Source organism: Primulina eburnea, chromosome 14 (genome assembly GCF_022965805.1).
Source record: "Primulina eburnea isolate SZY01 chromosome 14, ASM2296580v1, whole genome shotgun sequence".
NCBI lineage: Eukaryota > Viridiplantae > Streptophyta > Magnoliopsida > Lamiales > Gesneriaceae > Primulina > Primulina eburnea.
The window spans coordinates 28,597,207-28,623,193 of record NC_133114.1 but is presented as its reverse complement, the minus strand read 5'-3'; the positions used below and the strand labels follow the sequence as shown (position 1 = coordinate 28,623,193).

Genomic DNA, 25,987 nt, shown 5'->3' with positions numbered 1-25,987 from the left:
TGTTGTATATTCAGTTCAAAAGATTTGACTTGAACAGTTATTGATCAGCGACTATAGTTTTTGATAAAGCGACAAGCGTTCGTGTTAGATTAGGTGTCCAACGAGCCAACTTTTGGCTTGAGCTTTATTGACTCTTATGTAAAACAATCTTTATTTTAATAATATTTTACGATTTTATCTAATCATGATATTTACTTCATATGCATATCTATGCAAGTTGCACGCATAGAGAAAGTCATTGATTATACATAGGTACAATGAGGTATGCTTCTCAATATAAGATCATGAAACTCATTAGGGAGCATATTGTATAATCCAAACTGGTTCTTAGCTAATTCATACGCCTAAAATAAGAATAAAGTTCGCTCGAATTTGAGACTATCATATGTGATGTAAACGTCAAATGTAGAATTAAATTCAATTAACCAATGAAATTTTGAGGACTTTAAAAATCAAGTCTTAAATTAGTTTCTAAAGCATGTGAAAATTTGAAATTGATGATGATATAGTGTATTATAATTTTCAAGAGTAAAATTACGTGAAGATACAACTTATATTTTCTTTAATACAAGCATATTAATTTGCTTATAAAAAGCAGTAGTTAATAATCGTATGAGAAATTTGGACGAATAAATCCAAATCACTTCATATATCTATTATATATCCCCATGAATCAAATATTCATGATTTAATAGAAATAATTAAATAAGAAATTGATAGGATGTAGGGTTAAATTGAATCGAGCCAAAAATGTCAACAACATCATATGATTAAAGCACAAACCATTGGCCATTTGATGTAAATAGCATATGTAATTGATTATTCTGATGATGGTAATGTAATAATAATAATTCTCAATAAAAAAAATGGTCGAGAAAGTGATGGGAAAATCTGATGCTCCTCCACAGGTGTATGCTTCAACGAAATATCTCCTAATGGGTCCAAGGGGAGTGTACAAAATTTTGAGATCCGATCGAATTTCGGGGTGACAAAATAATTTTTATGTTACACGCAAATCTTTTAAAATTTTAAGTACGATAATTACGTCTATCTTCCTTGAGATTTGTCATAATTTAAAAAAATACCACTGTAATTGAATATTATAATGGAGGTTTGTGAGAAAGAAAAAATAAATCCAATTATTTTAAAATTTCAGTTATCACCTTTATATTTGTATTTATTTTACATTATATTCCCTTAAATTTATATTTATCTTAGATTTTTATAACATGAGAGGGCCGGTGTAGTAAATACTAGAAGTTATATTTTAAAAAAAATGTATATTTTTTCAAATAATCTTGAGGACCAACTTTGTTCGGCGGCTTTTCCCTCCTCTAATCACCCAATTTAATTCATCTATAAATAAAAATGTTCTAATTCATCATTTGATTTCTCACTTATAGATAGAATATTGATTACAATAAAATATTAGCTCACAAAGATATAACCAAAGAAAATTTATTAGTTCCATACAACACGTCATATGAAACATTGATATATGATTAAAAATAATAATAATAATCCAACTAAGAACAAATCAAATGATATAACAAGAGAAGATTTGAGAAACATTGATTATTGAATTTTTTAAATTAAGATTTAAAACTAATTAACCTAACAAAATTTCAAATTTGCAATCATTTTGAAAACAACAATTTTTTTTTTTTTGAAGTAAGAAAGTAAGTTTTAATTTTAAATGTATTTATAAAATATAACTAACTACAAAGATAAAAACTTGGTGAGACGTCTAACAATATTTGTGATACGATATATTAGGTTCAAGAAAAATTTATTTTTATGCAAGGGTGGTTTGGTTGAGTGGATTAATAGGATAGATTAATATCAAATATATATCGTAAATTTAAGATGTTTATAAGCATTTGACTCGGTTTAGATCCAATTTTTTAAAATCAATCCTCCATAAAATTAATCTTAAACGGGTCAAAATGTTATAAACAACTTAAATTTTAAGATAAATATCTATTAATCTATCCGTATTATCCATAACCAAAACACCCTAAGAGTATTACTTTTATTGTGAATATCGTATGCTTGAACTCGTCTCACCAATACAAATTCGTGAGGACAATCCTCATAAGATACCTACTCGCTATAAAAGATATAATTATAAAATTATGACTATATATATTTAAAAAAAATACCAGGGGTCATTGCCGGGCCTAATATACTTACTATTGTCATCATATAAATACCTTAAGTTTAACTTTGTTGGGCTATTATTGTCTACTTTAGATTGAATGTTTTTAAACTCCCCACCTAATAAAGTTAGTGTATTTTGATATGCAATGCAATCTATAATACAAAATAAAATTTATATTCTCCAATTGAAACTAAAAATCACATTTTCGAAAATTAGCGGAGCGTATCCAAAAATACCATATGTGTCCCAAGTCAGTCCAATATATATATATTTTTTTTTAAAAAAATCTAATACTCTGTTTTTATTGGTACAATTGGGCAAGCCACATCCATCCCTATTTTTCCCTATTTTTAAAGGCATCATTGGACGACTTTCATCGCATACTTGTCTTTTTTTTTTATTGCCCTTGAAACAAGGAAAATTATAATAAAACAATTTATATCTAGTTGCATCTAAATTAATCATACACACACATTGTACATAAAAAATAAAAATAAAAAAGAATTCTCACGTTATTAAAATATCTTTATACGCCAAGACAAATGGTTGGTCACAAGAAATGCATGATGCGGTATATCACTCATTGAATTAAAGAAATCAATCTATTTATTCGACTCATGTTACAAGTAAAACAAGATTTGTACATCCATTTTTATCATATAAAAAATTTCAATACAAAAATTTCATAAATTTTATACAAAATCTTATGAAATAATAAAAAAATATCACGATATAATTATTATAAATATTGATATACGATATATTTATTATATATTTAGCATTATTCTTATTCAAAATGCAGGGGTTGTATACTATAATGCATGGTTTGAGTTGTTTGTTATATCATATTTATCGTTTTATCAAAAATTAAAATTGATGATAATCATACAACTCATATAATAAGCCTGTACAAGTCAAACTTCATTATTTGATAGATATCCTCACATGAACAGTTATGACACACCAATAATTCTATCGATAATTTTTTTTTAAACATTTTGCTCTTTGTATTAAAAAACAAAATGTAAGATTTATGACTTGTCCGAATTGCATTCTGCTGGACAAAAGTTTACTTATAAACGTACGTATATGAAACTTGTTTTAATCAATAGAAGATACTAGAAATTAGGTGATACACACCACTTATAGTTATCGAAATGTACTCTACTAATGGTTTGAGATATCCGCAATTGATTAAGACGGAAACACTCTCAAGTTGAGAAAATGTATGTGATAGTTAGAAAATTCATTTTCTTTGAAGCACAAAAACAAGCTTCATTATTCTTTTATTATTATATGGATCGAAACTTTTTCGTTATCATCTGAAATCGAACTTATAGTATGTAACCCGGTGATAATATAACATCGCAGCTGCTTACAGTGTATATTCGATTCAACTTTCGCAATTTTTTATTTACAATTAAAATTAAAATTGTATAGTTTAATTAAGGAGCATGATAGATGCTTCAAGATACAGCATATATATATATATATATATATATATATATATATATATATATCCACGTGTATAGCTCACAGCCTATGGAATCGGACATAACAGAGCGTGTACAATAAGACAAAAAGCTTCGGACATTTGAAAATTGATGGCGAAAACAACACATTTTAACGAGTCCAAGTACCCATTTGATTGGTACACCTGTTAAATTTCACAACTCATTCATTCACATGCTCACTTCTTTTACATATATTAAATAAGAACGTGAATAGAACACCTTGACTTGCTAGACATATACTTGGGGATAAGATCATTTGAATTGCTATGCTTTTAACTACTGGAATGTATACAACATTTTTCAAAAGTGAACGTAGTTTCTCGGATCCGACAGTCGGATCTCGTGTCTGAGACGATGGCGTAGTATGACGATAACCAGTGAACCTAAAAAACTGAGTGTTGAGATGAGTAAAGCCTATGCCTATGTCATATGTGGTGTTGGTCATTTTTCAAACAAGAAGTTGTGTGTTCCCAGCCTAGTGCATGGGATATGAACGGAAACGTGTACACCGAGACAAAAGGCACAGATCTGATAAATTGCTAGATAACCAACTAAGAAATTCTCATAAGGGCGAGCATTGATCTTCTTAGCGGACGTGGAAGTTCACGTGACAACTTGCTGTTTTAAAAATAATTTCCTACCTACATATTTCAAATATGAGATATATACATATGTATTTTACGGACATTGAAATAACATATATATATATATTATTTAAATGTATGACGTAGTAGCTAGACACACACATCATGACTTTTATTCAACAATGTACAAACGTGAAATTGAAAATATTACAAAATCTTATCCCCACTAGGGCATTGACACGTTGCTTCTGAGCTTTGGATATGTTTTCTTCAATTTCGCCGAAGTATCTTGAAATATATAGCAAGAGTCGGACTCACTAATAAAAACCATTTATAGGACACCATTAGGTTTGTTTATCTCATGGTTACCTTGAATCTCGTACAATTTGATAAGGTATTCACGATTATTTATATGGAAATTCTCACACTTAAATATATTAAACAAACCCTTGAGAAAGAAAAGTTAATTCATTGGTGTTTCTTCCCACGAACATCTAGGGCATTTTGACCTTAAAACAATCACCCATAATTATGCATACTATATTTTAAGACAATCAAAAAGGTAATCCCAATAGAATTTTTTTTATTATAATTGAAAAAATCGGCGCACTTACTGACATTTATATTTTAATTACCACTAGTTATCTAAACCAACAAGAGTCCCAGCACTAACAACTCATATGACAACTCTCTGTATTGGATGATAATTATCCTGCCGTATTATTTATTATTTATAGCAAAATATCACCAGATTTCAGTATTGTTTATGCATCCCATTATTTGCCTATATATGTATCATAATATGTTAAAACAATTTTAAATCAACATGTTTGAAAATAATTTAATTTTGAAATGACGAATTATATATTAATCCAGATGTTTTAGGATAATAGTACTATGTCAAGAATTTTTTAGTCTAAGACCTATATGATTTTGGTAAGTGTAAAATTACTGTTATAATGACGAATTATGTATTAATCCAGATATTTAATTTCTGATATGATATGCCAACAATCTTCGCAAGTGTAAAATTACTCCTTTTTTATAATTATTATAATATAATATAATAATCGGTAACAATTAGGTGGAGATTGTAACGTCGACATTCAATAATAATTATTATTGTTAGTATTACCAAAACTCTTTACTATATAAAACCTATTTAACACAACACTGAACAATCCCCTTCATCCCGTTCCCAGTCTCCCCCTCCTCCAATTCGGTCCCATGCCAACCCAAAATCCATCGCCGCCGCCTTCATCCGCCGCCGTCAATATAAGGCGAACCACCAGCTCTGGCGGTGGAAGTAGTTCAATCATCCTTGAAAAATACCAGCTGGGCTCCCTCCTCGGCCGTGGCAGCTTCGCCAAAGTGTACAAAGGCCGATCTCTTGAAGACGACACCTTTGAAGTAGCCATAAAAGTCATGGACAAGGCCGCCACTGTCGATGCCGCAATGGAACCGCGGATACTCCGCGAAGTCTCCGCCATGCGCCGCCTCCATCACCATCCGAATATCCTCACACTCCACGAAGTGATGGCTACCAAATCTAAAATCTACCTCGTCATGGAACTCGCCCACGGTGGTGAGCTCTCCGCCAAGCTCAGCCGCTGCCGCCGCTTCTCCGAGTCCACCGCACGCAGATACTTTCAGCAACTAGTCTCCGCCCTTCGCTTCTGTCACGAAAACGGGGTTGTCCACCGCGACATAAAACCGCAAAATCTCCTTTTGGATCACAAAGGGGTGTTAAAGATCACGGATTTCGGACTGTCTGCTCTTTCAGAACAGAAAAGAGACGGATTGATCTACACCGCTTGTGGAACTCCGGCATACACCGCACCCGAAGTGGTTTACCGTAAAGGATACAACGGGGAAAAGGCGGATGCATGGTCGTGTGGAGTTCTTTTATATGTTTTTCTAGTGGGCAGCCTCCCTTTTGATGACAGTAATTTACCAAACATGTACCGTGCGATGCATCGTCGTGAATTCGAGTTTCCAGACTGGATTTCGAAGCCAGCCAAGAGTATAATTTATAAGCTCATGGACCCAAATCCAAAGACAAGACTGAGCCTCGACGAATTAACCAATCTTTCTTGGTTCAAGAAGTCGTTTTCACTGCCAAATCTCGGCTCCGAGGCAGAGCGAAATCTGGGACCCGAGTTTCTTGAACAAAAAGAACCCAAACACCTGTCGAAAGTTAATGCTTTTGACATAATTTCGATGTCTTCTGGGTTGGATTTATCTGGGATTTTTGAGGCGGAGGCGAATAGGAAAGAGATGAGATTTACCTGTGGGATGGAAGCAGGGGAGATTGAAGAGAAGGTGATGAAGATTGGGGAGGAATTAGGGTATAGAATACAGAGAGGGAAGGGTGGGAGGATTGGGTTGGTCAAGGGAAGGGTAGTTTTAATAGTGGAGATTTGGGAGGTGTCGCTGGAATTATGGTTGGTGGAGTTGAAAGTGTTTGATGGTTGGGTGGAATTTGGGGATTTGCAATGGGAGGAGTGGAAGTTGGGGCTTAATGATATTGTGGTCTCCTGGCACAATGAGGTTTCTTAGAAGTTGAAATTTTTAAAACAAGATACGCTGAACTCGTTGGATTTGAAAGATGAAAGCCAAAATCATGGGTTTGATCCAGTCTACCGGATTGGTTTTTTGGGGTACCAGATTGGTTTTGGGATCATCGGAGGACTACTCTTGTGCATTGGTTTTGAGGCAATTATATTCTTTCCTGAAGAAAGAATGGATCGAAAATGTACATTGTAAATGAAGTTTTGCTTCAAACTGGACAGTTCAAATAAAGAAACTGCATTATTGTTTATATATGTTCATCTGATTTTGTTTCATTTCATATCGGGTTCTAACTTCTCACAAAATTGCTACAATTATCGGCTTGTTCTTGGATTTTCATGGACGAAATAACATTGACCCCTTCCTCGATCCATCCGTTGTTATACACAAAAAAGCATCACGAGAATCTGAAGATTATCCATAGAATGCCCCACGGTGAGGAACCAAATGTAGAAAAGAACTGATACTGTGTAACTATGGCATGAATGGGAATGTGATGGGAATATATGAGGAATGTAAGTGAAAAATGTAAGGGTCCCATTTTCGTTTACCTGGTTGAATCAATAATACCCTAAGCATGAGGTCTAATGATTGATAATGGATTTATATAGTTGAATTTTCCTTCATAGCTTTTGTCGTCTGAATGATAATGATGAACATATTCAGTAAACATGATTCCTGGTGAAACATGATTCCATTCAACTTTAACAAAGGCCAATATTTAAAACTTCTTGCAAAAAGATGGAACCGAACAAAGAAATTCTATCCCTCTCCTTTCCCTTTGGAGGCTCCCTTAGCTTAACCGAGCATATCTGTTTCCAAAATCCAGCTACTCCAGTTGAAATGACTTGCAACTTGATAGCTAGCCTTCTCAACTGCATAGATCTCCGCAGCAGTAGGTTGAAAATTTCCAGCCTATCTACGGGCCAAAGCAAAACTAACTACACCATGATAGTCGCTAGGAATCACCGCCACTGCAAAGAACTGATTTCCTTCTATGACCGAAGCATCAACGTTGATTTTTATCAACCCCTAGGAGGCCAAGTCCACTTTTGAGGCTGCCGATGCAAAATAGAAGTAGGCTGCATCTTTGGCATGATAAGAAGTCACCCCACAAGTGATTTGCCGGGTTCAAAATCTCCCTAGCCGACAAACTTGCCATGTGCATATGTATGGAGAAGTGGCAAAATGTGCTCGGGAACCTATGCTCCTTTTGCTAAGCCTAGCCCAGCAGAACTTTGCTTGAACTCATACAACTAATGGACCTTTAGTTAAACGAACATTTACTCATTTTCAACGGTGCAGCTTACTTTTAGCAGGAAATTAAATATTAGAAATATTATGCGTACTCTCTTTTTAAAAAATATTATGTTTTTTTTAGTATACCGATACATGTTTTTACAGAACAATCTCTCGAAGTTTGAATAAAAAAGCAAATTTTGAAACATGATATGTATATATAAGCTAATTTGTCCTAAACCCGATCTCCAGCTCTGCGACCACGAAGATTTCCCAAAGTTCTTTGGGCAACAAATTTGTTTCTATCTACCTATCTTTCAACTGTTTCTTGCTTTGTAGCACTCAGTCTAGGAGTGAAATAATCCATCAGATAACTAAATCAACCCAAATAATTGAAAATAACTTGTCTTAGTGGGAGATACGACTTTAAGGATTTGTTATATCGAGTTCGAATCCGTAAATTTCCAAATTTTTCCCGCTTCGACCTTTTTTCCCTTTAAAAAAAATCAAATTTATCCATTAAAATAATATAATATAAAAATGACAAATAAATAATAAATAAATAGAATGGAGAAAGTGAGCTTGATTCATGTCTAATTGCATAAACATTTCTCTTCCAAAACGCAGATCAAGCGAAAAAGACAGCGAAAAAGACAACGAAAATTCGAGTGAGCATGTTTCTTTAAATTTTAATCACAACATTTGTTAAATTGTTTTTTAGTCGTTTTTGGGTTGTTTTTATAAGAAATATTTAGTTGGTGCTATCTCAAATCTTGAATTGAGAAATCAGTCATGTTTTAATTTTTTAAAAAGAAATTTTGATTTTTCTATTTCTTTTTTGTTTTATCTATTGAAACGGAAGCTCAGGCTAGTCTTTGTAAGCGGGCCTCCCTGGAACCTAAATTCTTGAAATGCCCTATTCAGATATTTGAATTATATAAATTAAATTCCTTATCATTAAAACAAACGAAACATTAGTATTGATTTCAATTAAACAAAAAAAAAGGACATTTTGGTCCATTAACTTAAGCAGGCCGCTTTGGGATTTCTAACTAGTCATATTAGGGTTAACATCCAATATATTTGGTTTTTTTTTTTTTGGGACTATTTTAATATTTTTACACTTAATAATAAATTTGGTCGTAAATGGTTAACTAGGCGCGGAGTTTGGGGGTTTGTTTCACCCTACCCGTGCACTGCAATGAACGGCCCGGATCACTCCACATGAGTGATCTGGCCCACCTCCCTGTAAAAAAAAAAATATTGACCCGGAAAAATCCGAGCCGTTGGATCGATCCTGCCCGCATGAGTAGGGTCGACCGAACCGAGTTTGAGGATGTGGACGTCATGAGTGGAAAATTATCATTTTTTAATATATTTTTCACATAAATTGACAAAAATAGCCTTAATCTCTTTATTAAAATATTTATTAACAAGTTTCTTTCTCTTTTGTTCCTAAATTTCATGTAAGGTTTTATGCGAGATTAACTTTTTTAATTTAAAGAAAATCATAAAACTATAATAATATTAGTAAAAATCACAATTAATATCTTCTATTATTTATTATTTTAACATTATTATTGATAGTTTATGTTTGCTACTTTTATTTTGTAATATGTTAAATTTGAAAAAAAAAATATTCCAACTCAAAACCCCCTATTAACGGACAAATGATTATACTCAAAAGATAAGGTTAATTTTGCCATTATGTGAGAAAAAGGTTATTTTTTATATAAAAAAAAATCGATAATTTATACAAAATGTTCAGTGGCTTGTTAAGTTTTGTTAGGGTTTTATGCCACTTAGTGAGTGTCGGCTGCCATTAGCCCATATAATAAGATATTTAAGAACCGGATTCGTATAGAATTCATGAAAGGCTTACCAAGTCCATCTTCGACCACAAAATTTATTTTGGTGTAAAATTTACACTAAAATAGAGTGATTTTTGTACAACACAACGTCAATCTCCAACCTATTTACTTCAAATTTTACACCAAAAAGAATATTCTCAAAATATTCCTTCTATTTATATTATTTATAAATCATTAAATCAAAATATTCCTTAATTATTAATAATTAACATAAATAAATATTTAAAAAATCAATATTTATTATTTTAAATTTTTATGATTAGTTTCTTATTATTTAATAATAAAATAAATATTTTATTATTATTTAAATAATATTTATATTTGAAAATAAATAATAAAATTAATACATATTTATAATAATTAAAACAAAAATAAAAATAAAATAAGTACCTCCGCGCCAAATTGGCGCATAGGATACCTGTTGCGCCAAATTTGGCGCAGAGGTGGAGGCTGCGCTATTTTGCCAAAATAGCGCAGCCTCCATTGGAGTCAATTTTTGCACCTTTTAACACCATTTTGGTGCAAATGTTGGATATGGCTTTAGTAATTTTCATCAAAAGTTTGTGTCCAAAAATTCTTATGAGATTTATGAATATTAACTCTGACTCAATTTATAAAAAATGTTATATTTATGCTGAAATTTTTATTTTTCGTTTTAGATATAGACTGAATGAATATATCTCATTAGAATAGAGTTATGAGATCGTCTCACAATCGATGGAGACAGGACGCATTAGTTTCACTATTATTTGTTATAATTAATCACCTATTACTTTTACCACAATTATAAATATTTAATCATATAAATTGTAAATCAATATCGCACGTTATACGATAATAAGTTGTAATAGTAAATTTGATCAACCCCAACCCCCAACCAACCAACAAAAAAAAAACAGTTGATTTATTGTCTGTTTTAAAAACTTTTGACTTAATTTGAGGTCTTTTCTGATAAGTGAATGTGTGAAAGTGAGACGACGAGTCCGTGCCGTGACTTTCACCACCAATTAAAAAGTCATAAAAGACGTCTAAAGTAATTTGAGAAACAAAATTAGAAGTTTAATAATTTAAAGGAAAACTAGAGCCATCCAAAAATGGATAAATTATAATTATCTAAATAAATTATGTCGCTAATTATTCAAAAATCGATTCGATAAAAGTTCGTTTGAATTCGTTTAATTAAGCTCGTTAAAATAAATAAATCAAACTCAACATTTACAATATTCGACTTGTTAACTCATTATCATGTTCTTTAGTAAGCTCATAAGTCAATTCTCATGTGAAAAAATAATAGATTTGATATTTGATTTATAGATTTTACATTTACTTATGAAAAATATATTAAAAAAATCTAATGATAGAAAGTACAAATTTTTACAAGAATATTATAATTTCCATAAATATATAATTTAGTTTTTAATAAATATTTAAATTTGTAATTTATATTTATTAAACTCGTCTAGTTTTGATCAAAACTCAAATTAACGAGTATGATAAATGTATTTACATCAAAGGCACACCTGAAGCATATGTGATAGTATGCTTATATGTTGATGACATCCAATATTAATATCATCAAGACTACTAATAAGATGTTAACAAAAAACTTCAATATGAAAGATATGAGAGAAATAGATGTCATTTTGGAAATAAAGGTTACCAAAACATGGGAAAGACGTGTTTTTGTCGCAATCTCACTATGTTGAGAACATATTGGAAAACTATGATGTGAATTATATGTCCTTGGTCAAATACTCGTAGATCCAAGTTTGCATCTTTTCAAAAATAAAAGTGAACTTATATCTCAATTAGAGTATTTGAAGATTATAGGCTGTCTGATGTATCTCATGAACTGCATTCGTCCAGATATTGCTTATGTTGTCAACAAACTCAGCAAATTTACAAGAAATCCTGGTAATGATCATTGGAAGGCACTAATAATGGTACTTAAATGTTTAAGATGCATCTTAAATTATGGATTAATATACAAGATATCATGCGGTCCTAGAAGGTTATAGTGACGCAAATTGGATATCTAACACAAATGATTCAAAATCCACAAGTGATTACTTATTTACTATTGGTGGTAGGGCTATATCATGGTAGTCTTCTAAGCAAACTTGCCATGCTCGATCCACAATAGAATTGGAATTTATAGCTTTAGACAAAGTTGGAGAAAAAGCCGAGTGGCTTCGAAATTTCTTAGAAGAAATCCCTTGTTGGAATAAGTCAGTGTCCTCAATAATAATTTATTGTGATAGTCAATCAGCAATTGGAAGGACACAAAACACTATATATAACGGTAAGTCTCGACACATCCGTCATAAACATAATATCATACGACAATTAATCTCTAATGACATTATCTCCATTGATTATGTAAAATCAAAAGAGAATATCGTGGATCCACTTACAAAAAGTATACTGAGAGATCAAATGAATTGTCTATCAAGAAGAATGAGATTAAAAACCCAAATTAAATCTTGTAATTGATATTCAACCTAATTGAGTGGATATCCCAAGATTTAGGTTCAAAAGGGATAACTAAATTACGAGATTGGTAGAAACATCTTGGAGAAATCTCATACATATTCCTATGATAAGAGGTGTTGCCTTCAAAAGAGCATGAGTCTAGGTTTTAACTTTAATGATTCCTAAGATATACTAATACGTATGTTGGATTATAGTGGATACTCTCCTAGGAGATCACCGACGTAAGTGTGAAGTGTGGCCGTTTCAAATATGAAAAGCACTCGCGAAACCAAGCGGTGTCCATGGCCGAAATGGACCTAACAGTGATAACTTAATGAAATGTTAGAAATGTTATCGTGTGAATATTGTCTTGGTTTACAAAAGACGACGAATCGTTCAAGGCATCAAGTCAACTAATTGCCAAGTAAATCTGATTATATCTTACTAAGAAAGGTTCGAAGCCAAAAGCTACATTTTCTGATGCAATAAGCTTTCGCTAGAAAGCTATTTGTCGAGTCATCCTAGTCACATTCATTAATTTTCATTCATGTGGGGGATTGTTAGAAAAAAAAAGAGTTTTATACTCATTAAAAATCGATAAAATAATTCGAACGAGCTACGTATTCTCGATTACCAATTAAGGTGAATGATTGAATTCAAATTTTATCGAGTGAAAAGACAAGTCTTTTCATATTCTATAAATAAGACCTCCTCATTTGCATTTATTAAACCATTTTCTCTTCTTCTTTTTTTCGCTAAAGTTTAGTTTTATATAGGAATTTTTAAGTATTAACACTTAAAATTCAAATTTTCAAGATATAAAATCTTGAGTTTGGATTTTCTAAACTTTTACGCTTAAATTTGAAATTTGGAAATTAAATTCGAGAGTCGACTTCTAGTTTTGAGTTTTTTAAGCTTTTGTGCTTGGATCCAAGTTTTGCAAGATATAAACTATTGGAATTTGATTTTTAACTTTAATGCTTAGAATTCGAAATTATAAAGTTTGCATACCATCTTCGTAGCGTTATAAACATTTCAAGTTGGTATGACTTTAAATTTGTATTGCTACTATTTTAAAGCCATAGTCGTTGACGAATTCCCAACAACCGTGAGCATCGAGGCGGAGCAATATCGTTTTAAAGAAAAAAAGTCAAACTCTTATCTCGATTATTTTTTTTGTAGCCTTTTGATCAACCTATTTGTATTCCGAAATTTCCCAAAAAAATAAAAAATATCTACCCAGAAAACATTTGATCACCACTCACGATTAGGGCTGCAAACGAACCGAACATGTTCGCGAGTTTTTCGAGCCGTCTCGATAAATATTCGATTCGTATTTGAACTTATCGAATTTGAGCCGAACTCGAGCCCAAATTATTTTGTTCGATAGCTCGCGAATAGTTCGCGAACCTTAATATTTTATTAATATAATATATATATATATATATATATATATATATATATATATATATATATATATATATATATATATATATATATGAGGGCTGTTACCCTGCACCCACGCGCCCAGCCACGAAATAACGTTTAGCGACGGCTTTTAAGAATCCGTCGCTATTATCGACGGATTTTAGAAATCCGTCGCTCTTAGCGACGGCTTTTAAAAATCCGTCGCTAAATGTCTAATTTTTTAAAGAGAAAACCGGACAGAGGGGGACAGAGGGACGTTCACAAAATCGATTCTTCCGTCCAACCAACCGCCCAACAACACAGAAAAGTTTGAGAGAAACACAACACAGAAAAGTGAGGTTCAACTGAAGGCAAATCTGGAGATCTCGTGCAAGGTTTTTCCGTGCGCCTCAAATCCGAAGGTAAATCGATGTACGACAGTTCATCGCCGCTGTTTTCTTCCATTCTACAATATGAAATGAACAAAATTAATTTTGGTTAAATATTTAAATTCCTTTTTATTAATTAAAATTGTGAGGTTTCAAGCAAACTGTGATTTTGAGGCGCACAGAAAATTTTTTATTTGAGCCGCACTTACATTCACACATACATCGAACCAAAATTTTATTTCTAACAACTTCGATTTACATTCACGCACATATTTTTATACCCGAGGTTTTCTAACACATTCACACACAAATTCTACCGGGAGTGAGAAATTTTCCGACAAAATCGAGTTACCTTCGGATTTGAGGCGCACGGAAAAACCTTGCACGAGATCTCCAGATTTGCCTTCAGTTGAACCTCACTTTTCTGTGTTGTGTTTCTCTCAAACTTTTCTGTGTTGTGGGGCGGTAGGTTGGACGGGAGAATCGATTTTGTGAACGCCCCTCTGTCGCACTCTGTCCGGTTCTTTTTTTAAAAAAAAACTAAAAAAATGTTTAGCGACGGTTTTTAATACTCCGTCGCCAACATCGAATGTAGACTTTGTCGTACACCTAGCCAATGCAGTTCGACATAGACGGGACACGGCAACTTATTTATTTATCTTTCAGGTAGAATTTAGATGAGTCAGTTCAAATTATCGTAAGAATATTACCTCAAATTCTTACCTCAATTTTAAATTTAATGATTTATATTTTGTGACATCAACATTATTAACATTAATAATGATATATGTACATTTAGATACGTGATTAGGGTACTTAGGCTAGCATCTCTCATCCATCAATTCAGATACAGAAAATGTCGTATTTTTGTGTTCTATACGATTTTAAGTATACAAATAACTAGTTAAACTGTAGCGTTTATTTATTATAAATATAATATGAACGATGATCATAAACAAATTAGAAAAGATTCGAATATATATTGGGGAAAATAAAAATTATTGATAAAAATACTAAAACCCAAAATAGTAAGGTGAAAACAACAGTTGACCCATAGACTCGAAATTTTGTCGATATGGGGCCGTCGTCAAGACTTCACATGTCGTGAAGAACCCGCAGGGGAGAGCAGCTCGATCACGGAGTTATTACAAATTTGATCTAAAAATTCAAACTAAAATTGTAATGATTGATATGATGTTTTGCCAAAAAAAAAATATAAATATAATTGTATTTTCAGAAATATGCTTATCATTGAATTTTTCAACTCTTGTTAATATTCTTTGTACCAAAATTAAAAGCGAGTTTTTGAAATAATTATATTCTATGTATCAGTGCAATATAAAACTATTAACTCGAACTCGTACAAAGGTAAATCATATTTCTTAATATTATTTTATTCAGTTACTCTTGCGGTTTATTTTTTATTTATATTTTATTCGAGACTTTTTTTTAATGATGATGGAATTCAGAATTATTAATTTTTTATGTAAATTTTAAGACTAAACGAAAGCATGCAATATTTGTCCGAAAAAAGTAGTAATAGGAGAATAATTCCACGTGTATGTTACTGGTTGTCCGACTGTATATGAGAAGAAAATTCAATAATTTGGAATTTTGATAAATTTTAATTAATCTGAATTCAATCGAATTGGTTATTTTACCAGAAAATATATAATATATAAATAGCTATCAAATTCAGAAAACCCACCTCAAGAACCAGAGAACAATGAAAACCAAATCAACCCACGTAATAGCCACACTCTTCTTCTTCCTCTTCTTCTTCCTCCTCCTCTGCAACATCCATGTCCAAGCTCAACCCAGCACCATAGGATACACCTGCACAGCAAACCAATCCGCATATCCCTGCCAAACCTACGTCTTCTACAGACCCGCAGCTCCAGATTTCCTCGATTTAGCCTCAATAGGCGATCTCTTCTCAGTCAGCCGCCTCATGATATCAAATCCCAGCAACATTTCATCCCCGGCCTCCCCTCTAATTCCAGATCAATCCCTCTTCGTTCCCATTACATGTTCTTGCAACACAGTCAACAGCTCCATCACCATCTCCTACGCAGCCCTACCCTACACCATCAAGAGCGGCAACACTTTCTACATAGTTTCCGCACAGTTTTTCCAGAACCTGACAACCTACCAATCCGTCGAAGTTGTCAATCCCACCTTCGAACCTACTCGTCTCAACATCGGTGATGTCATAACTTTTCCAATCTTCTGCAAGTGCCCAAATGTAACCCAGGTCCAAAACGGAGTAAATTATCTTGTCAGCTACGTCTTCCAACCCTCTGATAACGTAAGCTCAATCGCCTCAAGATTTGGGGCAACAACGCAGTCTATTACCGATGTCAACGGCAACAACATCCAACCTCTCGACACCGTTTTCGTGCCCGTCTCACGGCTTCCGAATCTGACACAACCTGTGCCCCCTCCTCTTGTCGTAGGTGAGACAGAGAAGAAAGGTGCTATCATAGGACTAGGAGTAGGATTAGGTGTGTGTGCGGTCAGCCTGGTGTTGGTTTTGGGGGGATGGTATCGCGAAAGAAGGATGATTAAGAAGAATGGTGGAAAGTCCTATGGTGATGAAGAGAAGTTGGGGGTGGGTGGGAGATCAGGGATGGGATTGAAGAAGGGGGAAGAGGTGAATTTGATGGCTGATGTATCAGGGTGTTTGGATAAATACAGAGTTTTTGGGATTGATGAATTGAGGGAGGCAACAGATGGGTTTGATGAGAAATGGATGATTCAAGGGTCCGTTTACAAAGGAAGTATTGATGGAGAAGTGTATGCTATCAAGAAGATGAAGTGGAATGCCTACGACGAACTCAAGATTTTACAGAAGGTACTTTCTTTTTTACTGCGTTTTCATATTAAAACCATCACTACTTTTTAGAAAATGTATATTTTACATAAAAATTAATATATTTAAATTATCACTTTTTTGAAAATGTATATTTTACATAAAAATTAACAAAGATTCGAGTTGATGATTGTTTAGATTCATGTTGTAATAAAATTATTATTTAATTTTTATTTCGATATAATATTCCTTATATTTTTTTAGAAAAAATAAAATAAAATGGTATTTGATTAATTTTTGAACGCTTACGCTTAAGCTTGAATCGGTCAAATTCAAGCTAACTATTAACTAGTGGGTCCAAATGACATAAGTTTTAGGTTCATGAATTTATCGTGTATTGTCGCTTGGAATTTGAATTTCGGATTCGAAAAATATTGGGTCCAGTCCAGATAAACTGCATAGGTCACACTGAAAGTTTAATCATTTTCCTAAATTCGAATCAATAAAAAATACTATTAATCCATAGACTAATAATTAATATTATTATAGTGGATATGTTTTTATATATTAATTAATTAACTAAAACTCATATGTATTTTCTAATTAGCTCAATTAAACATAAACTAATCCATTATAATTTAATATAAAATTATAAAAAAAATAATCACAAATGAACCAAAAACTTTTCTTAAGTAAAAGAGTAAAGCATACAAATATAATATAAATATATAAATTTAAAATGATTAATATTTTTTGATGAAATCTAAGTAAATCAAGGAAATGTATATTTTGGTTATGTGTATCATGTTAAATTTCGTTCCAATGCAAAATCCTAATCCTAACTAAATAATTATAAATGCTAATTGATTTGGATTAATGTAGTGTGAGAAAAGGATATAAAATTGGTGGTGTCACTGTCACCTCTATGTTAAATGTGAATATATATATATATATATATATATATATATATATATATATTGAAATTATATATTATTTTTGGTGGTGTTTGGATTTAAAAAATTCTAGCACCAAGCTGTTGACCGCAGATTATTGGCAGTCCCTCTGTCATCATCTACGAATGATTCCACTATGGTATAAAATTCGGGAAATTGGCTTTCAGTCCTCAGCCGTCGTTTTTTTTGTGTTCAGTCCCTAGGTACTTTTTTAGTACCACATTTCCACATGAAGTGTACCACATTTCCACATGAAGTATACCACATTTTGTATGATATAGTACCATAATTTTGTGGGTAAGGAGTGAACCTAAAGAAATGTTATGATTGAGGATTTTTCACCAACTTTCAAAATATTCCGTTTGGTAATTATTTTTGTATATATTTTTTTTAAGTTAAAAGTTTTTTTTATTATTACAAAAAGTAATCAAATACGAAAGCAAAATTTTCATTTTGACGCCAATAGAAAGATAATAATTTGTTGGGCTCATAATTGTCTCAATCCCTGAACATGATTGCGATGCCTTTGTGTTTTGCAGGTGAACCATGGGAACTTGGTCAAGCTTGAAGGGTTTTGCATAGAACCGGAAGAAGCTAATTGCTACCTAGTTTATGAATATGTAGAAAATGGGTCCCTTTACTCATGGCTCCATCAAAGAAAGAACGATAAGTTAAGTTGGAAAACAAGGCTAAGAATCGCCATTGATGTAGCAAATGGCCTCCAGTACATCCACGAGCACACTAGGCCGAAAGTTGTGCACAAGGACATCAAGAGTAGCAACATTCTCTTGGACTCGAATATGCGGGCCAAAATCGCCAACTTTGGTCTAGCAAAATCAGGATGCAACGCTATCACAATGCACATTGTTGGTACACAAGGCTATATAGCCCCAGAGTATCTAGCCGATGGAGTGGTGTCGACCAAAATGGATGTTTTTTCATATGGGGTGGTGCTTCTCGAGCTTATCTCGGGTAGGGAGGCTATTGATGAAGAAGGGAGGGTTTTGTGGGCTAGCGTTAATGGGATTTTGGATGGAAAAGAGGAGAGGAAGTTGACGAGGTTGAGAGGATGGATGGAGGATGGGCTCGTGGACGAGTCGTGCTCGATGGAGAGCGTGATGGGTGCCTTGGTCGTTGCGGTTGCTTGCCTGAATAGAGATCCAGCGAGAAGGCCTGGTATGGTGGAAATTGTGTATGCGTTGTCCAAGAGTGATGATTTGGTATTTGATATATCAGAGGATGGGTTTTCTCCTAGGCAAGTGATGGCTAGGTAGATTGAAATGTCCAACACTTTTGTATCGTATACGCAATTACTATGTTTTATTGTGGTGGATGAGAGACACATTTTGTTAAAATGAAATTTGAAAATAAACTATATATGTTTGGACTAATTTTATTACAATCAAGTTCTTCAAAAGTTTATGACAATCCAATTTTCCAAAACTCACGCACATATGCCTATTTGCATAATAAGCTTTTTTATGCTTGATTTTTATTAAAAATATAATTTTTTAAAAGCTTATTAATTTCATATAAGTAATAATGTAATGTTTTGGCCCACCACTCTTTCTCTGCGAAAATCCCACTTTTCGAAAAAGCATGCGTCCCACATAAAGCATATGAAAAGCACCAGTCATTGCCACTTTTGCGAAAAGTTCCGACCTTTCACCACCCAAGCCCTAGCCCCAAAGTTCCGGTAAACGTCCTGAAATCTCCAGCATGACGACGAATACACCGGATGGGTACGCCGCAGATGACTTCCTCGAGCAAATACTCTCGATCCCTTCATATACCGGATTGGCAGGGGCCGACTCTGGCAACTCGTCTGAAAATGCATCTTTGAATCACAGTGTATCTCAGCTTGGGTCAGCTGCTGCAGGCTCTGGTGGGCACCATCACACGTTGTTTCCGTTGGGGCTTAGCCTAGATAACGGTCGTGAAGCGGTTAGTAACAGTGGAGGTCTTACGGTTAAGCCTGTAAGCTTTAGCATTTAACATTCGCCCCCTTTTATGGTTAAATTGTCGTTGATATGAGTCTCAATTTATGAGAACTCGTGTACCCAAGACTGTGTCATGTGGAACTGTGTGTGATCTGCTTCGGACGGAGTGAACTTAATCTATGGTATGGGGCTTGCGAGGGAGCGGTTTACTTACTTTTCGGAGAATTTACATTTCGAAAATAACATATTATGTAAAGTTGGTTTCGTCGCCCCTGGTCCTCGCGAGGGAGCGGTTTACTTTGCGGAGAATTTATATTTCGAAAACAACGTATTATTAGTAAAGTTGGTCTCGTCGCCCCCTGGTCCTCTCTTGGTGTTTGATTGTCTGTAAAACAGTAACGGGGTGCTATGAGTTCTGTTCTTGCAGGAAAGGGAAGCAGTTAATAATAACATTGGAAGTCTATATCCAGCTTTTGACCATTTACAGGGCCATGCAATCCGCCACCCTGTGCCTCATGTTCAGCAGGTCGTACGGTAAATATACAGATATTTCTTGGATAAGTATATGGTTAATTCTTTGCCTTTGCATGTGCCCTTTGTTGCAGCTAACTGATGTAGGCGTGACTTTTCTAATTAATTATTTTTTTATTTTTAAAATACTAAGTAGGGTGGTTGTTTTTGTCTTGAAATAGCAGGAATCGGTATAAGTTAGTTTGGTATGTTGATGCATATGATGGAGGTGCAAATTCTTTATTTTTTACCAAGTGGAACTAAAACCAGGCTATTTCAATGGCAGGACTCAATACGGGATATTTTAGTAATTTGATCATATGACGAAGTTCAAATTCTTATTTTTTTACCAAGTGCAAACAAAATTAGGCTATTTCAGTGCATTCCATGATGTGGTTCTACTGAGTGAGTAGTTTCTTATATGTCCATACACTATGACAGGAAATGGTTTGAAGCTGGTGCTAAGTTGGTTTCATTAGTCTCGTGGTCACTTGTGTAATTGGTTTACTGAGGTTTGGGTCAGACTAAGATATGTCTTTATGGCTGTTGCACTTTGAGAAATGGTCATTTGACAAAGCAGTTAACTCTTCCTTGAATGTTATTTCATCTATCTGTGGTGTAGGCGTTGGATTCATGATTTATCTTTTTTGGAAATTGTCATTTGTAATCAAGTCTATGGTAGAAAACTTATAATGTTATCAATAAACGAGAAATTAATTGCTGCTGGAAGGAAAGTTTGGCGTTAACCAAAGTGAAAGTTCTCTGGATATTAAAATATTAGTTGAACCTGTGGAGCTCTGCTCTTTAGTGTAAGAACCAAATTAGTGGATCATGAATTGCTTCTCAAGAATGCTGCAGTTTTGTCATGGGAAGGAAAATAAGGAATCTAGAATCTAGATGAACAGAAATCTCTATAAAATCCTCGATGTTCACAGGAAATAGCAATTTTTGAGCGTGAGTGAATTACCCATAGGCATTGAATCATTGAACAGAAGTATTATATGTCATCAATGTTGGTAACTGCTTCTCCTGTTGGCTCTTTGTATTTGCTTGTCCAAAACAGAGGCTTTATTTGTTAAATCGATGATATCTCAGGCTTTTCAAGGTCAATTGGCTCCAAGCACTGCAGTCTCTGTTCCACATGCACCTGGAATTAGGCCAAGAGTTCGCGCACGAAGAGGGCAAGCAACTGATCCTCACAGTATCGCCGAGCGGGTATATTTATATAAACGAGCTATAAAGTATGCTATCCTGATGAAGAAGTGAGTGTTTCTTTAAATTCACGCTAATATATTGCAGTAAAGTATAATTTTTTGATACAGCTGCGTAGAGAAAGGATATCAGAACGTATCAAGGCATTGCAAGAACTTGTTCCCAGCTGCAACAAGGTGCATGAACTTCATTTGATACAAGTCCTTTATCTCCTCGAATTAAACCATTTTGCTAAGTTGAAATACCAAGGGATTAAAAAATTTCAATCATTGCATTGTTTTGTGTTACTTTCTCTATTCTTTCTCTATTCTCGTTTATCAGACAGATAGGGCCGCCATGCTTGATGAGATACTTGACTATGTGAAGTTTTTGAGGCTTCAAGTCAAGGTAAGAAAAATTCATGTTTTTCTGAACCAGATTTCCCATTTTGTCAGTGGTTAATCATTTCTTTTGTTCGCAAGTATTACTTTCTATTGTATGTTTGTGCCATTACACTGGAATTCTTAGATTATAATACGTTTATCCTTCTAGGGTTAAGTTTCTTTGTCTGCTTTTTTGTTTTCTTGGCGTCCTTGGATCATGCTTGAGATGTTAGTGTGTCTCTTGACATTCTAGTAGGTTTGATTTCGGCAAGCCAGCTGCAAACTCAGATCTAATGGTTGATTGGTATTTCAGATGTGGTTAGGGATTGGAAGTTCGTAATGTTGTAATTTTATTTTGGTCGTTTTTATTTTTCAGCTGTTTTTATGGCGGAAAACTCTTTTGCTTATTTTGTATCAGACTATTTTACAGATTCTATATATTATTAGTTTCCTATCAAAAAAAAAAAAAAAATGGTTGATTGGTATTTCTGTTAATTTTCTTGTTTGCTTGAAAAGCAGCCAGCAAATTCATGGAATTTCTCCTTTCACCGGGTCTTGGCTTATGTCCATGTAATAGCACTTCATTTGGTTTTTACTTATCGAGTTGATTATATTCGAGGCTTTAGCATTGTACAGTGGAATTAAATTCAAATGTTTAATCATTAATGAATCATTTGCTTTTCAAAGCATGACATGTTCTAATTTGGCGACACTGTGGTATATATATTATTTGAATTTTGCTAAGAATACTTGAAGGATTTAAAGTAGCTAAGAATACGGTGCAAGATGATTATCTGTGTTTATAATATTCTCCGACGTGACCTGTTCCCGTGACATTCCATAAATTACACTCTTCAATTCCTCTTGAGATCCAAATAGGAAAAGGCTGTTTATTGAGTTTAAAATTCCAACAGGTTTTGAGCATGAGTAGGCTAGGTGGGGCTGGTGCAGTAGCACAACTTGTTACTGACATTCCGCTACAATCCATGGAGGTAACTAAAAATACTTCAACTGGTCACATGAACATGCTTGCACGGGTCATTTTACAGAATTTAGTTTTATTTTTGTTACTTTCAGGGTGAGACCAGTGAAATAGGATCTAACCAGCACGTGTGGGAGAAGTGGTCGAATGAGGAGACTGAAAACGAGGTTGCTAAACTCATGGAGGAAGACGTGGGAGTTGCAATGCAATTCCTTCAATCGAAATCACTTTGTATCATGCCTATATCACTTGCAGCCCTTATCTATCCCACTAATCAATCTGATGACTCCACCCTTGTCAAACCCGAGCCACCCGCCCCCTCGTAAACCTACAAATCATTGCACTTGCCTATAATAACTCCCATCAGAACTCACTCCCACTTTATTCAAATATATATGTACATCTCTTTCCTTGTCTATTTGCTTATCAAAGCCGGAGGCATAATTTTGCTCTGGCTGCACTTTTGTCCCACTACGCCTTCCTTAAAGTCTTCTATAACCTTTCTGTATGTTATTGCATTCTAATGCTCGATATGATGGTGATGTTGAAGTCTCGAAAAAGGGTTGGAAGTGCTTTGTAATGGAGTTGATAAATTTCAGAAGGTATCATAATATGGTTCTACCTGCTTTTCTTTAGGGGGTTGGTGGGGAGTGAGGGACTTGCGTTTTGCTTGTGGATGGTTGACTCTTGTGCAAAGTCCTGATATTGCTGGTACGTAATTGGATATGTAATGTATTAATTTAGTGTGAGGTAAAAATGGCTATCGTATCATCTAATAATGTTGTTGGGTAAGATATGACTATCTTTTTGTTAGTTATATACACATACAATAGATAAACATATAAACAATAATTCAATAATGAAATACAAATAATAATCTCGATTCCATTGTATTCACTTCACAGAAAATGAACATTCAAGATCAGCAAACAGTTCATGTACGAAGAAAGCATAACCGAAATCCAAATACTAAGGATGCGTATATGCATATCTTTGTACAATTGCTTGCACATGGATTTATTACAAGCAAAACATTTAAAATCAAAAGATCTCAAAAGCACCTTTTAAAAGAAAAACATTAAAGGTATAAAAGGAACTGTAATATCTATGTATCTTCTTAAAATTAAACCTCCTGCCAATTGAGGTTGCAGAAAATTGTTGAATACAAAGGAACTTCATAACCTAGCTAGAGTTCTTAGGGAACTTTTGTGACTTGTCGTAATCATGAGAGAGGGCCTCGTTTTTCTTCTGTTTTGGCACGTTTTAAAACCCATAATTAATCCAAGAAAAAGAGTTTGTTCTCATACACGAAAGCCCAATCCTTTGGCTTCTGATCCTTTCATGATCCTCAGTTTCTTGCAGGATGACTTGAACATGCTGCAAAATAATACGTTATGCATAAGAAAATGTGCGTGAACAATTATATCAAAGGCGCTATATATGGTATCTTTTAAAATTAAGGGTGGTTGAATATTTTTGCATGTCGAAAGAAGTTGTATACAAAACTATAGTTATTTTCTATCATAATTTCAATTTTTACATGTATGCCTAAAGATAGCAGATATTTAGATGGGGTATTGGGAACTCACTCCCATGGAACATCTCCAACAAGCATCAAATCGCCATCTTTATCTTCATATGCAGGTGAATATTCCGATCCTTTGTACCCTTCCCTCTCTGAACATTTCCCTAATCGACCAAATTACACCACACACCATGTGTTTAGAGCAATCCCAAAAATCAATACTGACTGGAAAGAAGAGAAATGAAAACATGCATATATCCCTTACCTATGGAGAGTTTGAACATGTTTTCCAAAGCCTGGAGAAGTTGTGAATATCCATCGTAAACTTTGAGGTCAATCTTTCTAAGGTAAGGGGCACCATCCATGCTAACTTTCACGTAAATCCCTGGTTCAGATTGAGAATGTTTCTTCATCTGGACATTACTTTTCCGGCAAGACCTCACCGGCGGCCACCCAACTATCTGTGTCCTGTAATCAATAAGTAATCACCGACCAAACAAATCAGTTACTAAGTTATGATCCCACCGCTAAAAGATGAGAGGCAATTATGAGTCTCTTACTTGGGTGCTGGTGGGATATCTGGCACAGAAGAAGCTATCTCTGATCGGCTATTCGATTCAGGAAATGAGCGCTTGTTGTTCTTTGGAGTTTTCATTATTTCTTCACATTCATCCCTGCCTGGTAGTCCCAATCTCAGCTCAGTTGCCTTGAAATTCAGATCACTTTCCATCTTCCTGCTAGCAAACAATATCTGGAACCAAACCAAACCAAATAAACTGAACGCTTTTATTTTCAAGATGTGTAGTATGTGTTTCTTGGAGAAGATCGTTGGTAACGAAAAAATGCGATTTGATTTAGTGCATGAATTTGGAGTTAATATTGGCGTTTTAGTGCATGAATTTGAGACAAAGCAAGATTAAGTTGTCTGCAGTATTGGCAGCAATTATGAGACAAGGGATCCAAGATTTAGGGGACAGGAGAGGGACAAACTCGGCCGCCCATATGGATTACTTTTTTCCATAAGAGTCAAGATGCGTTTGGGGATTTTCATAATTAGATACAAAGTCTATTATTATTTTTTAATTATGTAATATTCAACAGATTTTTTATATATATAAAAAATGAAGGCATCGTCTTGGTGTGTCTTATTTGTTAAATACTGTCAAATGAGGTGCCTTGGTTTAGATGTCCAATGCAATTTTTTTTTTCCTTTCAAGAAACTATTGTTTCACATCATATCATATCCTATCTGTATATATATTATATTAATGTTTACATAATCTGCTTATGTTTCTACATTATGATATATTTGAGATATATATTTTATGTTCTAAATTACTATTCGTCTATTGTTAGAATGAAGATTTAAGCCAAAAGCGTTAATACTGCTTACATGAATTGTGAGAGACACGTTATCTTTTTAAAAATAAAATAATAAATAAATTTAATAATTTATGCGACATGAATACAGAGTAACATGTTC

General features: G+C 33.8%; 4 protein-coding genes across 6 annotated transcripts; 3 read left to right on the top strand and 1 right to left on the bottom strand.

Annotated features, from left to right (window-relative positions):
• Nucleotides 1–5,421: 5,421 nt before the first annotated feature.
• On the top strand, nucleotides 5,422–7,080 carry LOC140812504 (CBL-interacting serine/threonine-protein kinase 7-like). Its single transcript, XM_073170782.1, has one exon. The coding sequence runs from the start codon at nucleotides 5,487–5,489 to the stop codon at nucleotides 6,816–6,818; it is 1,332 nt and encodes a 443-aa protein (XP_073026883.1). The 5' UTR covers nucleotides 5,422–5,486; the 3' UTR covers nucleotides 6,819–7,080.
• An 8,794-nt stretch (nucleotides 7,081–15,874) lies between these two features.
• LOC140812989 (serine/threonine receptor-like kinase NFP) lies at nucleotides 15,875–19,364 on the top strand. Its single transcript, XM_073171385.1, has 2 exons — nucleotides 15,875–17,062; nucleotides 18,513–19,364. Exons 1-2 carry the CDS (start codon nucleotides 15,935–15,937, stop codon nucleotides 19,245–19,247), a joined length of 1,863 nt encoding a protein of 620 aa, XP_073027486.1. The 5' UTR covers nucleotides 15,875–15,934; the 3' UTR covers nucleotides 19,248–19,364.
• A 159-nt stretch (nucleotides 19,365–19,523) lies between these two features.
• On the top strand, nucleotides 19,524–23,796 carry LOC140812990 (transcription factor UNE12-like). 2 transcript variants are annotated; one of them, XM_073171386.1, is made up of 7 exons: nucleotides 19,524–19,950; nucleotides 20,341–20,439; nucleotides 21,519–21,638; nucleotides 21,746–21,811; nucleotides 21,957–22,022; nucleotides 22,912–22,989; nucleotides 23,075–23,796. In XM_073171386.1, exons 1-7 carry the CDS (start codon nucleotides 19,693–19,695, stop codon nucleotides 23,303–23,305), a joined length of 918 nt encoding a protein of 305 aa, XP_073027487.1. In that variant the 5' UTR covers nucleotides 19,524–19,692; the 3' UTR covers nucleotides 23,306–23,796. The 2 variants fall into 2 exon arrangements, with proteins under 2 accessions (XP_073027487.1, XP_073027488.1); XM_073171387.1 differs by having other exon boundaries at nucleotides 19,531–19,917.
• A 135-nt stretch (nucleotides 23,797–23,931) lies between these two features.
• Nucleotides 23,932–25,482, bottom strand: LOC140812992 (auxin-induced protein 22D-like). Of its 2 annotated transcripts, none has more exons than XM_073171389.1 (4): nucleotides 25,065–25,482; nucleotides 24,770–24,972; nucleotides 24,569–24,656; nucleotides 23,932–24,356 (listed from the first exon to the last, which is right to left on the bottom strand). In XM_073171389.1, the coding sequence occupies exons 1-4, from the start codon at nucleotides 25,232–25,234 to the stop codon at nucleotides 24,281–24,283; spliced, it is 537 nt and encodes a 178-aa protein (XP_073027490.1). In that variant the 5' UTR covers nucleotides 25,235–25,482; the 3' UTR covers nucleotides 23,932–24,280. The 2 variants fall into 2 exon arrangements, with proteins under 2 accessions (XP_073027490.1, XP_073027489.1); XM_073171388.1 differs by having other exon boundaries at nucleotides 24,569–24,668; nucleotides 25,065–25,480.
• Nucleotides 25,483–25,987: the final 505 nt, after the last annotated feature.

Bases quoted from the DNA above. Each gene is read 5' to 3' on its own strand.
- LOC140812504 (XM_073170782.1), top strand. From the start codon at position 5,487: ATGCCAACCCAAAATCCATCGCCGCCGCCTTCATCCGCCGCCGTCAAT.
- LOC140812989 (XM_073171385.1), top strand. From the start codon at position 15,935: ATGAAAACCAAATCAACCCACGTAATAGCCACACTCTTCTTCTTCCTC. The intron at 17,063-18,512 runs GTACTTTCTTTT...TGTGTTTTGCAG, and splicing joins AACTCAAGATTTTACAGAAG to GTGAACCATGGGAACTTGGT.
- LOC140812990 (XM_073171386.1), top strand. From the start codon at position 19,693: ATGACGACGAATACACCGGATGGGTACGCCGCAGATGACTTCCTCGAG. The intron at 20,440-21,518 runs GTCGTACGGTAA...ATGATATCTCAG, and splicing joins CTGTGCCTCATGTTCAGCAG to GCTTTTCAAGGTCAATTGGC. The intron at 21,812-21,956 runs GTGCATGAACTT...CTCGTTTATCAG, and splicing joins TTGTTCCCAGCTGCAACAAG to ACAGATAGGGCCGCCATGCT.
- LOC140812992 (XM_073171388.1), bottom strand. From the start codon at position 25,234: ATGGAAAGTGATCTGAATTTCAAGGCAACTGAGCTGAGATTGGGACTA. The intron at 24,973-25,064 runs GTAAGAGACTCA...TATTGATTACAG, and splicing joins GATATCCCACCAGCACCCAA to GACACAGATAGTTGGGTGGC. The intron at 24,357-24,568 runs GTGAGTTCCCAA...ATTATTTTGCAG, and splicing joins GTTGGAGATGTTCCATGGGA to CATGTTCAAGTCATCCTGCA.